Source organism: Solanum verrucosum, unplaced genomic scaffold (genome assembly GCF_900185275.1).
Source record: "Solanum verrucosum unplaced genomic scaffold, falcon-dt-bn FXZP01000274.1, whole genome shotgun sequence".
NCBI classification, from domain to species: Eukaryota; Viridiplantae; Streptophyta; class Magnoliopsida; order Solanales; family Solanaceae; genus Solanum; species Solanum verrucosum.
Window position 1 is genome coordinate 1,094,654 of NW_026020258.1, and position 13,913 is coordinate 1,108,566.

Sequence of the window (13,913 nt, forward strand, 5' to 3'; positions counted from 1 at the left end):
TAGGGAGGAAGAATGTGCTATACATGTACACAGAAACCCTCTTCAGATCTCAACCCAACCCTTTCTCTCTCGCCAACCATTTTCTTTCATTGCTTCAATTTTTCCGGTAAGGTATCTTCTTTCTCATTTGGGGTATTATGCTTTTCAATTTTTGCCAGATCGATCGATGATGCTGTTTCGTTTTCCTATTCTCTTCATCAGATTTGAGCTTGCTGTATACTGGACGATCTCCACCGGCATTGTCTTGCAATGTCGTAATTGGTACAATATTTGCCTTTCGTATCTAGAGATTTCTTGTTTTGATTCAGATTTTTTTTCTAAAGAAAAAGATAGGTGAATTCTAGTTTGTAAGTGAGATTATCTTGGAAGGCAACAGACCAGATTTCAAGAAACCTTTTCAATGGAAGATTGGTCCAAGTATGTTCATAGTCCAGCTCATTTGGCAGTAGCTAAGCGAGACTATCCCACTTTGAAAGAGATTGTTGATTGCCTGCCTTGTCTTGCCAAGGCAGGTGAAGTGAACACTGAGGCAGAGTCTGTGGCTGCTGAGATCGATGCGGATGCTGTTTCTGCAGTAATTGATAGGCGAGATGTTCCTGGCCGTGAAACTCCTTTGCACCTTGCTGTTCGCTTGAGGGACCCAATCTGTGCAGAGATTTTGATGTCTGCAGGTGCTGATTGGAGTCTTCAGAATGAGAATGGTTGGAGTGCTCTTCAAGAAGCAGTGTGTACCAGGGAGGAAAACATTGCTATGATTATTGCTCGCCACTATCAGCCTCTTGCTTGGGCCAAGTGGTGCCGTAGACTTCCTAGGATTGTTGCCTCAGCTGCTCGTATTTGTGACTTCTATATGGAGATAACCTTTCACTTTGAGAGCTCTGTAATTCCGTTCATCGGTCGGATTGCTCCATCAGACACGTATCGCATTTGGAAACGGGGTTCTAATCTTCGTGCCGATATGACACTTGCAGGATTTGATGGGTTCCGCATTCAACGTTCTGATCAAACTTTCCTCTTTCTTGGAGAGGGGTATTCATCAGAAACTAGTAGCATATCCTTACCTCCAGGTTCTTTAGTTGTCCTTGCTCATAAGGAGAAGGAGATCACAAATGCATTAGAGGGAGCTGGTGTGCAACCATCAGAAGCTGAAGTAGCCCATGAAGTTGCTTTGATGTCTCAAACAAATATGTATAGGCCAGGAATTGATGTTACTCAGGCTGAGCTTGTTCCTCACTTAAATTGGAGGAGACAGGAGAGGACAGAGGTGGTTGGTACATGGAAGGCAAATCTGTATGATATGCTTCATGTGATGGTTAGTGTAAAATCAAGGCGTGTTCCCGGTGCCATGACTGATGAAGTGCTCTTTTCAATGAATGATGATGGTAAATTGACAAACTGTGGTGAACATGACGATTATAATGGTGTATTCACAGCTGAAGAGAGAATGCAATTAGATTCTGCACTTCGAACGGGTAATTCAGATGGACTTGGTGATGATGAGGAGCTTGAGGTTCAGGATTGCCATGACAACTCTAGTGGAGGTTCATTTAGAAGTTGTGAATCCAATGGTGTCCCTAAAGAGAAGAAGAGTTGGTTTGGTTGGAACAAGAAAAATTCCAAAGGAACTGGTGATAATTTAGAGGATTCAAAGATTGTGAAAAGGTTCTCAAAGTTGGCCCCAGATAATACCAAGCAGAAATCCCATGACACTCATAGATCATCATCTGAAGTTCAAGGGGAAGATACTGGAGATGTTAAACGGAGCAAAGATAAGAACGGCAAGAAGAAAAAGAAAAAAGGGCCTCTGGGTGAGTCTAAGAGTGAAAGTGAGTACAAAAAAGGTTTAAGACCTATTTTATGGTTGACACCTGACTTCCCGCTGAAAACAGAAGAGCTTTTGCCATTACTAGACATACTAGCCAACAAGGTTAAAGCTATTAGAAGGTTGAGGGAGCTTTTGACTACTAAGCTACCCCCTGGCACATTTCCAGTCAAGGTACATGATACTTTTTTCTATTATGTTCTCTTCTCTCTTGCTTCTTGTTCTTTCTCCTTAGTCTTTATTTTACTGGTAATATATTCTGAACTTTCTTTAGCATGTGGCTAGCTTATGCTTATGTCAGAGGCACTCGAGGAAGGGTGGGATCTTTAATATCTCAATTCCCTCATAGAATGCACGCTGCATGCATCCACCATGAACCTACCAATGTTGTTACATCTGTGTTCCAAAGAAGGATCACATGACTGGTGGAACAAAATACGAACCCTGTTATTTCCCTCTTTAGAATTTTGTTCCATGTGTATTAGATGTGTTTGAACATGAACTCAAAGTTATGATTGAAACCATTGATTTGGGTAGAGGTTGATTTGAAGTTGTAGTTTTTCTCATAAACATGAAAACCCAACAATTTGTGAAAATTATCGGAACTTCCCCAACTCTTATACAATCTTACCTAATGAGAAAACCATAATTCATAAATAACGTATCATAATATCCTATAACGCCTCATTAATAAATTGTATACTTTCATGTTCCTTTTATAAATAAATGCTTGCGATTACATGCTACTACAGGCTTTCAAATACACAATTTTACAAAGATCCACTGGTCCAAAAAATCAGCAATAGTAGTAACTAGTTGTTCTTTAATATAGTCCTTTCAAATGGTATGAACAATCTCTTCATGTCAAGCATGGGTCTTTTTTTGAAATTAAAATAATGGGTCAAATTTTAAATTACAAAGAAATTGAAACAACAAATTTGAATTGTAATTCTACCTTTAAGGCAAATTTGAAATCAAAATTTTAAGTTGGTGTTGAAGTTTGTTCAAAATGTCATAAACAAACACAAATTTGAAATCAAAATTTTAAATTTGAAGTCTAAATTGCAAGTCGGAACACCTCCTTATCTTGTTTGTTCCTTTGTATGACATAAGCACTGTTGCTGGTGACATGTTATCTCATCCTTTTGTTACTTTAGTCACCCAATGATATGCACATTAGAGTGATCAGGACTTGGGGCTGTGTCATATATATATGGGTGATTTGCATAAATAGAATCTTTCTGTGCCACCATTTAAATATTTTTAAGAGAAGTCCTGGAAAAATAGCCTTCGCAGCAGAATGTAGAAGCACGCTCCTGGTGGTTGCCAGGATTGCAAAGCAAAATCTTTGTGATCGCCAGGATTGGCCAAGACTTTCCTTAACAACAAGTTATCATTATTCGTCAAGATTTCTGGTCAAACTCCGACGGATCACCAGAATGATGACCACAAATTTTGACAAATTGCTTGAATTGGTTATAAAATCCTGACGGGTCATCATAACTTGCTGGGTATATTTCACTAAGTTTTTGCTTCAAAAGTTGTCCAAGTCAATTCCAGTCAAATCTGATTTTTATATACAGTATTCTAACACCAATCTCAATGATTTGGTTCAACCTAAACCTTCAAAAATCAATTGATCCACTGTCTTCTAAAAACTTTTTTTTTTTATAACCAAGAAATCCGTGTGTGACCCGCCCTTTGGACCAATCACAGCCTTCTAAACTCGGTGGATAATGGGCCCGCCCCTCTACCCTTCTAAAATAATTTTTTTCATGCTCAACAAAGACCAACAATGGTGTTTTTCAATTTTCTCCAACCAAACCAATGCAACTCATTGAGGATAGCCAATATAAGCTTAGTGGAAACTTATCACATCAATTCCAACCAAAAATAAGCAATGGGAGGAGAAATGAGTAGAAGAAGGGAAAAGGGAGAAGGAGGAGAGATTCTGGCGATTTGTACAACTTTTCTTAATAGGTCAAAAGTTAAACGCCGCTTCTTAAAAAGTCTATCCCGTGTAAATTCTTGTATATATAAGACGAAATATTGTGGATATTCTTTAAAGTTCAACTAAGTTAACTTTTTTTTTACTGTTAGTAAGATTCCTTTGTGATTTCTGTCTTTATGTTGGTGTGACGGTAGGGTTGAAGTATAACAAGGTCAAAGGTGAAGTGAATTTTGGGGAGTTTAACTTAAAGGCTGAGTTAAGAGATTGTTCTGTATGGTGGAGACTTTTGTACCGTTGGCTTTTTCCTTATCTATCTTTAACCTCCTCTCCTTTTTCTTGACTTGTTTCATACGTTCTTTTCTTGATTCTAGTTAGGTGAAAACAGAAAAACTATATGGCTAGTCATACTGAGGTCTTGATGAAATGGAATTATCTCCAATTATTTTTTTGTGTAATTCAAGTATATCACATTATAAGTACACCAAGTTGGACTCCTAGTGAATTTTGGTTTGATGGTAAAGAAACAGAGGGTGATGTGTATCATCCAACAAATTACAACTATCTATACTATACGAAACTCTCTCTTCTTACCAAATGTATAAATGACACAAGCATGATTTTTTTGATCTTCTGGAGGGTCTAAGCAAAATGCTAGAGCAGGCCAGAGAACAACAATGGATTAAGGGCTTCAAAGTAGGGTCAGACAAGGGGAACCCAGTCACTATTCACTTGTTGTATGCTGATGACACCCTAATCTTCTGTGAGGCGGAAGAATCACAAGCTAGATATTTAAATCTAACACTCTCTATTTGAAGCTCTATCAGGATTACATGTCAATGTGCTGGAAAGCATTATATAACCTGTTAATCATGTGTCAAACATAGAGGAACTCTCAGGCATCTTGGTTTGTAGCATTGGGACATTCCCTACTACTTACTTAGGTCTTCCTTTGGGGGCGAAATTCAAGAATTGTTAAGTATGGACTGGAATTATAGAGAAGTTTGAAAAGAGATTAGCTTCCTGGCATTTACATTACTTATCCATGGGCGGAAGGCTAACTCTTATCAACACTGTTCTTGAATGCCTACCATCATACTATATGTCTATGTTTCCCATCCCTGATGAGGTTTTAAAGCAATTAGATAAAATCAGGAGGAAGTTCAAGCGATGTTTTGATAGATGCAGTCTTGCAAACCACAGATCCAAAGTCGCAAATCTTGATTAGGGACGGGATGGAGAAGGGGGTAGAAGAAGTTGCATGCAATACACTAAAGCAGAGATTAGTGTCCTCCATTGAAGAATGGGAGGTTGAAGAGGCTGAGCCATTGTGCACACAACAACATCTAACTACAAAAAAAGAGAGAGATGTCTGTTTGGGTAAAACAAAATCTGATCAGACTGGGGAAATTACTGGGTGCCGACTTCCAAGGCAATGAACAAGAAGCTTTGGAACTTCCATTACAGGTGGATAGTGCCATACAGGCCAGACATAAGGATGCTGCAGTGGTTTGTAAGAAGACAAGGTTCAAAGGTTCTAAAGAATTGAAAAGTTTAGTAGCATTTGATGTGAAATTCAAGAGTGGTGGGGGTAGAGAAAAGGGGAGAAATTTCCTTACCATTTCATGATGCAATTCAAACTAGTATCATGGAATGTAAGGGGTTTGAATAATAGAGATAAGAGATGGGTTATCAAGAACATTATGGGGGACTGGAAAGCTGACATCATTTGTCTACAAGAAACCAAATTGCAGGGGGATATCACTGAGTTGGTAAGGCAGATTTGGGGGGATAGGTGGGTCAAAATGGCATGTTTGGAGGCGAGTGGGACAAGAGGAGGGATAATGATGTTGTGGGATAGTAGAATATGGAAGGGGGAGGTACTAGAGACAGGGACATATACTCTCACCTGTAAATTTGAATCACAATTGCAGGACTTTTCCTGCCACATTACAGGAGTTTATGCACCCAATTGCTATGTGGAAAGAAGACTAGTATGGGAAGAAATTGGCACTATTGGAGGATTAATAGAAGGTCCATGGGCAATATGTGGGGATTTCAATGTGGCAAGATATGCTTCAGAAAAGAAAAATTGTACTAGAAGAACATTAGGAATGAGAGAGTTTTCTGATTTGATTGAGGATTTGAATCTAATTGATCTCCAATTGGAAAATGCTAAGTTCACTTGGTTTAAAGGGGACAACCATCAAATAGCTTCAAGAATTGACAGGTATCTCAAGAATGGGATGATGTTTTCAGTAATCTGAAACAGTATACCACACAGAGAATAATGCCAGATCACTCCCCAGTCACACTTCAAGGTGGTTCTTGGAAGAAGAACAAAAGTTATTTTAAATTTGAGAATTGGTGGTTAAGAACGGATGGTTTCACAGATAGAATTAGGAAGTGGTGGGACTCTTTCGATTACATTGGGAGACCTGACTACATCCTGGCATCTAAATTAAAAGCTTTGAAACATAAATTGAAGGAATGGAATAGAAGTGAGCAAGGAAGTCTTGGCCAACAGAGAAAGAATGTTCTTGAAAAGCTGGCAGTTGTGGAAAATATTGCCACTGATAGAGCATTGACAGAAGATGAAGCAACGGAAAAGGCAACTTTACTTTTGAAACTGGAGGGTTTAATAAAAAATGAAGAGATTTACTGGAGACAAAGGTCAAGATCTGTTTGGTTAAAGGAAGGGGACAAGAATACCAAGTTCTTCCACAAAATGGCTAATGCACACAAGAGGTATAACAACATAGATCAACTTCTCATTCAGGGGAATATAGTCCAAGATCCAGAACGGATCCAAGGGGAAATAGTGGAGTTCTACCAGAAACTTTACTCAGAAAATGTTCAATGGAGACCCGACATCAATTTCTTAAACTGTCCAAGGCTAACAGGGGAGGAAATAGAGGACCTAGAAAGAAATTTTGATGAGGAGGAGGTTCTGAGAAGTTTAAAGCAATGTGCAGTGGATAAAACACCAGGACCAGATGGCTTTACAATGGGGTTCTACATCAAATGTTGGGAAGTGGTCAAGGGTGATATCATGAAGACCTTTCAGCATTTCTATGACCAAGGGAGGTTTGAAAGAAGTTTTAATGCTACCTTCATAGCCTTGATTCCAAAGAAAAAGGGTGCTAAAGAACCAAGGGACTTTAGACCTATTAGTTTGATAGGAAGCATCTATAAAATTCTCTCAAAAGTGCTCACTGAAAGGCTAAAACGAGTGATGTCCAAACTTGTTAATTCACAACAGCTAGCTTATGTTAAGGGGACGCAGATCATGGATGCTGTTCTAATAGCTAATGAAGCTATAGATTCTAGGTCAAGTTTGAAAAAACCAGGCATCTTATGCAAATTAGATATTGAGAAAGCATATGACCATGTCAACTGGGATTTTCTTATGGGTATGCTAGAGAAGATGGGTTTTGGGCTCAAATGGAGACAATGGATTAAATTCTGCATATCTTCAGTAAGCTTCTCAGTGTTGATAAATGGTTGTCCATCAGGGTTTTTCGGTTCACAAAGGGGCTTAAGGCAAGGTGATCCCTTATCACCTTTCCTTTTCCTATTAGTCATGGAGGGACTCAACAATATGATTATGAATGCAAACCTAGAAGGATGGCTAAGAGGTTTTGAAGTAGCTAGAGCCGGAAGGGAAAGCCTAAAGATAACTCATCTACAATATGCTGATGATACCCTGATATTCTGTGATGCTGAAGAAGACCACCTCAAAATTTTGAGACTAATTTTAGTCTTGTTTGAAGGAATGTCTGGACTTCATGTTAACTGGAGAAAAAGCTTCTTGTATCCCAGTTAATGAAGTGCCAAATATGGAAAATTTGAAGTTAATTCTTGGTGGTGAAGTGGGTGCTCTTCCAACTACTTATTTGGGTATGCCTTTAGGGGCCAAATCCACGTCTTTGGAAATTTGGAATGGGGTGATTGAGAAGTGTGAGATGAAACTAGCAAGGTGGAAGTCTCAGTACCTCTCACTTGGAGGAAGACTGACTTTGATCAACTCTGTGCTTGATGCACTTCCAACATATATGATGTCTTTATTTCCTATTCCTCCCGGTGTCATTAATAGGTTGGATAGCATCAGGAGAGTTTTTGTGGCAAGGAAACAAGGAAAGGAAGGGGTACCACTTAGTCAAATGGAAAAAAGTAATCAATGATAAGAGAGTTGGGGGTTTAGGGATCAAGAACCTTAAGAATCAAAGCAATGCTTTGAGAATGAAGTGGCTTTGGAGGTATTCCAACGATGATCAGAATTTATGGGGCTCAGTCATAAAAGCAAACTAGGAAGAAAGTGACAATTGGATGACAAAGGAAGTTACCACTCCCTATGGTGTTAGTTTATGGAAATCCATCCTATCACTATGGGATGAATTCAAACAAAACACCAAGATTAAAGTGGTAGATGGTGCTAAAACTAGATTCTGGAAGGAGGATTGGCATGAAGCAGGAAATCTGGAGACACTTTTCCCGGACATACATACTTTGGTTCTTCAGCAACAAAATACAATAGCTGAACTATGGATTCCTCATGGGTGGAATATTATATTTAGATGGCACCTCAATGATTGGGCAGTTCCAAGAGTTACAGAATTCTTCAGCGTCATTGAACAATTTAGTGGCTTGGAGACGGGGAAAGACAGATTGCAGTGACTGGGGAACAGTACTGGACTTTTAAAGTAAGTGCAGCATGTAGGAAGTTGAACCACCCAAGTATGCAGGCATCCAAATGGCCCTGGAAACACATTTGGAAGGCCAAGATCCCACACAAAGTGGCTTGTTTTGTGTGGTTACTGGCTAAGGAAATGGTGTTGACACAGGAGAATTTGATGAAGAGGGGGATTACACTGTGTTCAAGATGTTTTTTTGTGGGGAAACTGCAGAAACAGTCAATCACTTGTTCATCCAGTGCAAGGTCACTGGCCAATTGTGGAGTCTATTCCTAAGGCTCAAAAACATCTCATGGGTCATGCCTGGTAGAATTGCAGAGGCCTTATACAGTTGGGAAGAAGCAGGATTACAAGCAAAGAACAGAGGCAACTGGAGAATCATTCCTGCTACTATTTGGTGGACTGTCTGGAAAGAGAGAAATCTTAGAGTTTTTGAGATTAGGGAGAGCAACATGCAGCAAGTAAAATTGAGTTGTATTCTAACTGTATTTTTGGTGTAATCAGATCTACTATAATGACACTGTCTCTATCATTGATGTTTTAGACTCATTATAGGGATAGGACAGTGCCTTTAGAGTTCATTATGTAAATATGGTTTCAGTACAACCCATGTACTGATTTAAAGAAATAGAAACAGTTACCAATCTAAAAAAAAATCAGGAGGAATTTCCTTTGGGAAGGAAACAGTAGCACTCACAAATTCCACGTGATAAAATGGGGGAGAGTCACACAACCAAAATGCAAGGGTGGTCTGGGAGTTTGAGATTTAGTCTTTCATAACTAGTGCCTTCTTATGAAATGGCTTTGGAGGTATGGTGCTGAGGATCAAGCCTCTGGAAGGAGGTGTGGAACCAAGCTGGAGAGAAAGATATCTGGAGCACAAAAAGCTCTAATGCTCCATATTGTATTGGTCCCTGGAAACTCATTACCAAGCTGGGACCTGAATTCTTCCAAAACACCTACTTTAGACCTGGCAATGGAGCACATACTAGATTTTGGAAGAACAAGTGGCTCAATGGCGCTATATTTGTGGAGAAGTTTCCTTCTATGTATCAGATTGCTGTGGATAAAAACTCCACCATAGCACAAAACAGAAATGGAAATAACTGGGCTATTCTACTTCGAAGAGCAATTAATGATTGGGAAATGCACAGCTTGTAGAACTGCTTGCAGAAGTGGAAGAGTACAACATTGATGAGAACAAAACAGATGCTATGCGTTGGGGAAGCAAGGGCACATTCACAGTGAAAGAATGCTACAAACAGCATGGTACTCATTACCAGGTAGTTACTAGTTGGCCTTGGAAATTGATATGGAAGATAAAGTTACCTCCTAAGGTTATTTGTTTTAATTGGACTGCCCCGAATGAAGCATGTTTGACTCAAGACAATCTCAACAGGAAGAGTGTCCAGTTAGTAAACAGGTGCTATCTATGTTTGGAAAAGAGGGAAACTATAAATCATTTGCTATTGCTCTGCACAGTAGCCACAGATCTTTGAAGCAGAATTTTCTGTTAAAATGGGTCATGCCACAGACCCTAAAAGAGGCACACTGGAACCGGAGCTTGTGGAGGGTTGATAAAGCCATCAAAAGGATTTGGAGGATGATCCCTGCTGCTATATTCTGATTTCTGGTCCATATGGAATGAGAGGAATAGGAGGTGTTTTGATGGAATCTCAACTCCAAATCACTCCCTCAAAACAAAGTGCTTAGTTAATCTTTTTTGCTGGACTAGTATGACTACTGTAATTAGCACTGGTCAGTCGTTTGATTTTGTTAGCTACCTTGTCTTAGATTGACAAGGGATTCATTAGTTCTTTTGTTGATGCTTTTTCCTTTCCTTGTAACTATGCATCTACTAGATGCTCTTTTGTGAATGAAACATCTTACTTTATTAAAAAAAAAAACATGATTTTTTGATACTTTTGGCACATTCTTGTTATGGTGAAACAATCTCTTATTTCTTTCACTCCAGAGAGGCTGAAAGAGACATAATGTTGTTCTCTAAACTGCCTTCCTCTTGATGAATTCTACATTGCTTCACCTACCTTACTTTGTTGCACCCAAGAATGTTAAGCATAGAGAAGATCAAGGTCCATAAGTGTGTAAAGTTCAAGTGCGATAGGAGTGTCTTCCTATACTTCTTACAAGAAATAGTAGCTCTCAACAATTTGCATCCTCTTCTTCATATTATCCACGTTGAAGGTTGCTTCTCACATTGCGCACGAGGTAGAAAAAACTACTTGTTTGGAGCCTTGGCCTTTCCAATTTTTTTCCTGATATACACATTCTTTCCTCCTACTGAATTCTATATTTATACAGATGTCACTGTGTATTTTTTCCCCACATTTCCTTTTAAATTTTTTATTGCTGACAAATCGCTTTTGTTCTCAGTTTTTTTTGTGATAGGTTCATTCTTCCTGAAAGAAATATAGTTACTTTTTAATAGACTGGGGAGACCTTGTTAACGATCAAATTATGTTATGTTCTCTCTATTCCTCCACGAATAAAGTGTATCTCCGAGGAACAGAAGAGGTTTAATGAGCAGAACTGGAAATAAAATGGATGTTCCTATCCTGTATGATAATTGTGCTTCTATTATTATTAAAAGAAAAATGAGGCCACCTGCCCATTTGAATTCTGAGAAAATAAAGGAGTAGGGCTGTGCTGAAATAGTTTCAGTTTCGGTGATGGACCTAGGTAGTTATGGTCTTTTGTATAAGTTGTTAAAAACACACTACGAACTTGCTAAAACTTGAACTATCTGTATTTCACGCATAAGTAAAGTAGGAGAAGAGTAATTAGGTATTTCTGTAAGGACAGTCTTGTGGAATGGTTGTCTCAACATGAAAAATGGAACTCCAATATTTCCTTACAACTACTATTAGTTTAAACAGTTCTCCCTCCAGCATGTATATATGCAACAGTAGAGATTTGAAAGTAGCATGTATACTGAGTAACACGTTTGCGTTGTCGATAGAGGTCCAAGTTGGACATACTCTTCATTCGTGGGGCTGCACCTGTGTTGTCATGACGCCAGCACTAGTATGGGCGTGGGATACATACTGGATTTGGTCAATCAATATTGGGTTGGATACTTTGACCTTAAACCACAGAGAAATCAGAGATAAAATTTAGCATTTTGATATCTCAAGACAAAAGCTATGGTAGATATTTAGAGGACTACCTACAACTTGAGGATAAAAATGACATCCATTTGAGGTCATATGTGGATCATACATGTTGAGGATTTCTTTTCGTGAAGGATTTATTTATTTTCTTAAAAAGGAATGTTGAGGTTTTTTATGATTACCAGAAAAGGTCTAAAGATTGTCCATTCTTATCTTGGCCTGCGCATGAGTTGCGTGATTCCTACCCTAAGTTTTGACAAAATGTTGTACCAATTTCCATAAATAAAGAGGGGATTGCTTGGTCATGTGGAATATTACTAATAATCTAGAAATCTTGTCCTTGCAACATGCATAGACATGGGTTGAACATTCTTCAGATGTATTACAGAGCACTACTTATTTTTCGAAAGTTGGAATCTGAAGATTATATTTATTGCTACATGAATATTTAGTGAGATTAATAATTTTTGTTGAAGAGGAGCCTTGGTGTAATAATAAAAGTTGTTGCTGTGTACCATGAAGTCCAGGGCTCAGCCCGTGGAAACAACTGCATAAGATAAATCTATTATGATTCGGTCTTTCCTCTGACTCTGTGCATAGTGGGAGCTTAGTGTACTTGATTGTCCTCTTTAATAAATACTCATTCTATTCCATTTTATATGACATTGTTTTCTTTTTAGTTTGTTTCTAATAATCTGACCCATTTCTATATTTGAAAGCTCTTTAATGATAAACTTTTTGTTTTACCCATCATGACATGCTCTTATACCATAAAAATGCCATGACATGTTTAAGACCACAAATCCGAAGGGTACTTTTGGTATGTGCCAAAAGTCTGTCTTTCTTTCTAAAATTTTGTGTTCAATCAAACAACTTTCTATTAAATGAAATGGAGTACTTATTTCTTGACATTCTTGGCTAGTAACGTAAATTCTAGCATAAAGTTGAGGAGTTGTAGGGCTTGGCTTGTGAATTACCATTCTAGCTTAAAGTTAAGTAGTGGTAGGGCTTGGCTTGTGAATTTCCTAACATTAGAACCTTAAAAATAGTTCAATTTCAATGAACTAGATTAAAAACTCAGATCATCAATTTCAGACAGAATTACTGGGTGATGGTCATACTCTTATCCTAGTATGTTTCTAGCAATTAAAAATGACTTTTAGATCTTTGAGAAAAACACAGTACTTTAGATATTTGCCATTATTATACTCCCTCTATTCCATATTAACTGAATTTTTGGGGCTTTTTTCATTGTTCAAAATAATTGAATTGTTCAAACTTCAAGATGGATGTTTGAACTTCTTTCCATATTTGCCCTTTCCTTTAATGAAGTTTGATATTTTCTAGGAGACAAATTACACTACTTATAAAGTTACATTTATGATTTCACAAAGGACAATAGTGGAAAGTATGGTTTAAATTATGATTTTGAATGTTTTTCTTAATAAATATGCATTGCCTCACAAATTTAATTAAATATGGAATAGGGGGAGTATTAGGGTGTGAGAATTGAGGGTTTATTTGTCTGTTGTGACCTTGTATTGAAAGATATGCTAGGATGCTAGATCTCTTTAATTCACATCTGACTGTATGATGGAGTTTCGCGTAGACTCATTATATTCTGCTGCATCTCAGGTGGCTATTCCTATTGTTCCAACCATCCGTGTTCTTGTTACTTTTACCAAGTTTGAGGAGCTCCAGCCAGTGGAGGAGTTCTCAACGCCTCCTTCAAGCCCTGCACATTTCCAAGATGCTAAATCAAAGCAATCTGATGGTTCTGCATCATGGATTTCATGGATGAGGGGAAGTCACGGTGGCCAATCTAGCGACAGTGAAAGCCACAGCTTCCGTGAAGAGATTGACCCTTTCCACATACCTTCTGATTATGCTTGGGTTGATGCAAATGAGAAAAAACGCCGAATGAAAGCCAAGAAAGCAAAGAGCAGGACGCAAAAGAAGCATGTCACCACGAGAAATTCAGATATTGGGCGCCAGGCCACTGACGATGTTGAAGAATAACAATGACCAAGAGATTTAGTGTATTGCTTTCACAAGAAGAGGTAAAGCTGCTTTTTCCCATCTCAGCTCTTCCAAGGTCTAGCTAGTGTTGGTTGAGTTGCCTCATTATTGAGAAGATATATATCTTCTTCTGTTGTATCTTATTTGATTCTAAGATCTGAAAATCATTTTGTTTATTCCATAGTGTCTTCAGCCTGTTTATCGTCTTTGCTGCTTCAAATGTATCTATATTCAATAGGTTTTCTCAAATGGACTTGTCTGTCAATCTAAGAACATTAGGCAGAGATTTGACTTGAAAA

The 13,913-nt window shown here is 38.3% G+C and overlaps 1 protein-coding gene across 1 annotated transcript; it reads left to right on the forward strand.

The window, feature by feature from the left end:
• The first annotated feature begins 306 nt into the window (after positions 1–306).
• Positions 307–13,913, forward strand: LOC125833315 (uncharacterized). Its single transcript, XM_049512458.1, has 2 exons — positions 307–1,996; positions 13,231–13,913. Exons 1-2 carry the CDS (start codon positions 401–403, stop codon positions 13,612–13,614), a joined length of 1,980 nt encoding a protein of 659 aa, XP_049368415.1. The 5' UTR covers positions 307–400; the 3' UTR covers positions 13,615–13,913.

What these genes read in the sequence shown, in the direction of transcription:
- LOC125833315 (XM_049512458.1), top strand. Translation starts at nt 401, where the DNA reads ATGGAAGATTGGTCCAAGTATGTTCATAGTCCAGCTCATTTGGCAGTA. An exon ending in CTGGCACATTTCCAGTCAAG is followed by an intron (nt 1,997 to 13,230) that starts GTACATGATACT and finishes GCTGCATCTCAG; the next exon opens with GTGGCTATTCCTATTGTTCC.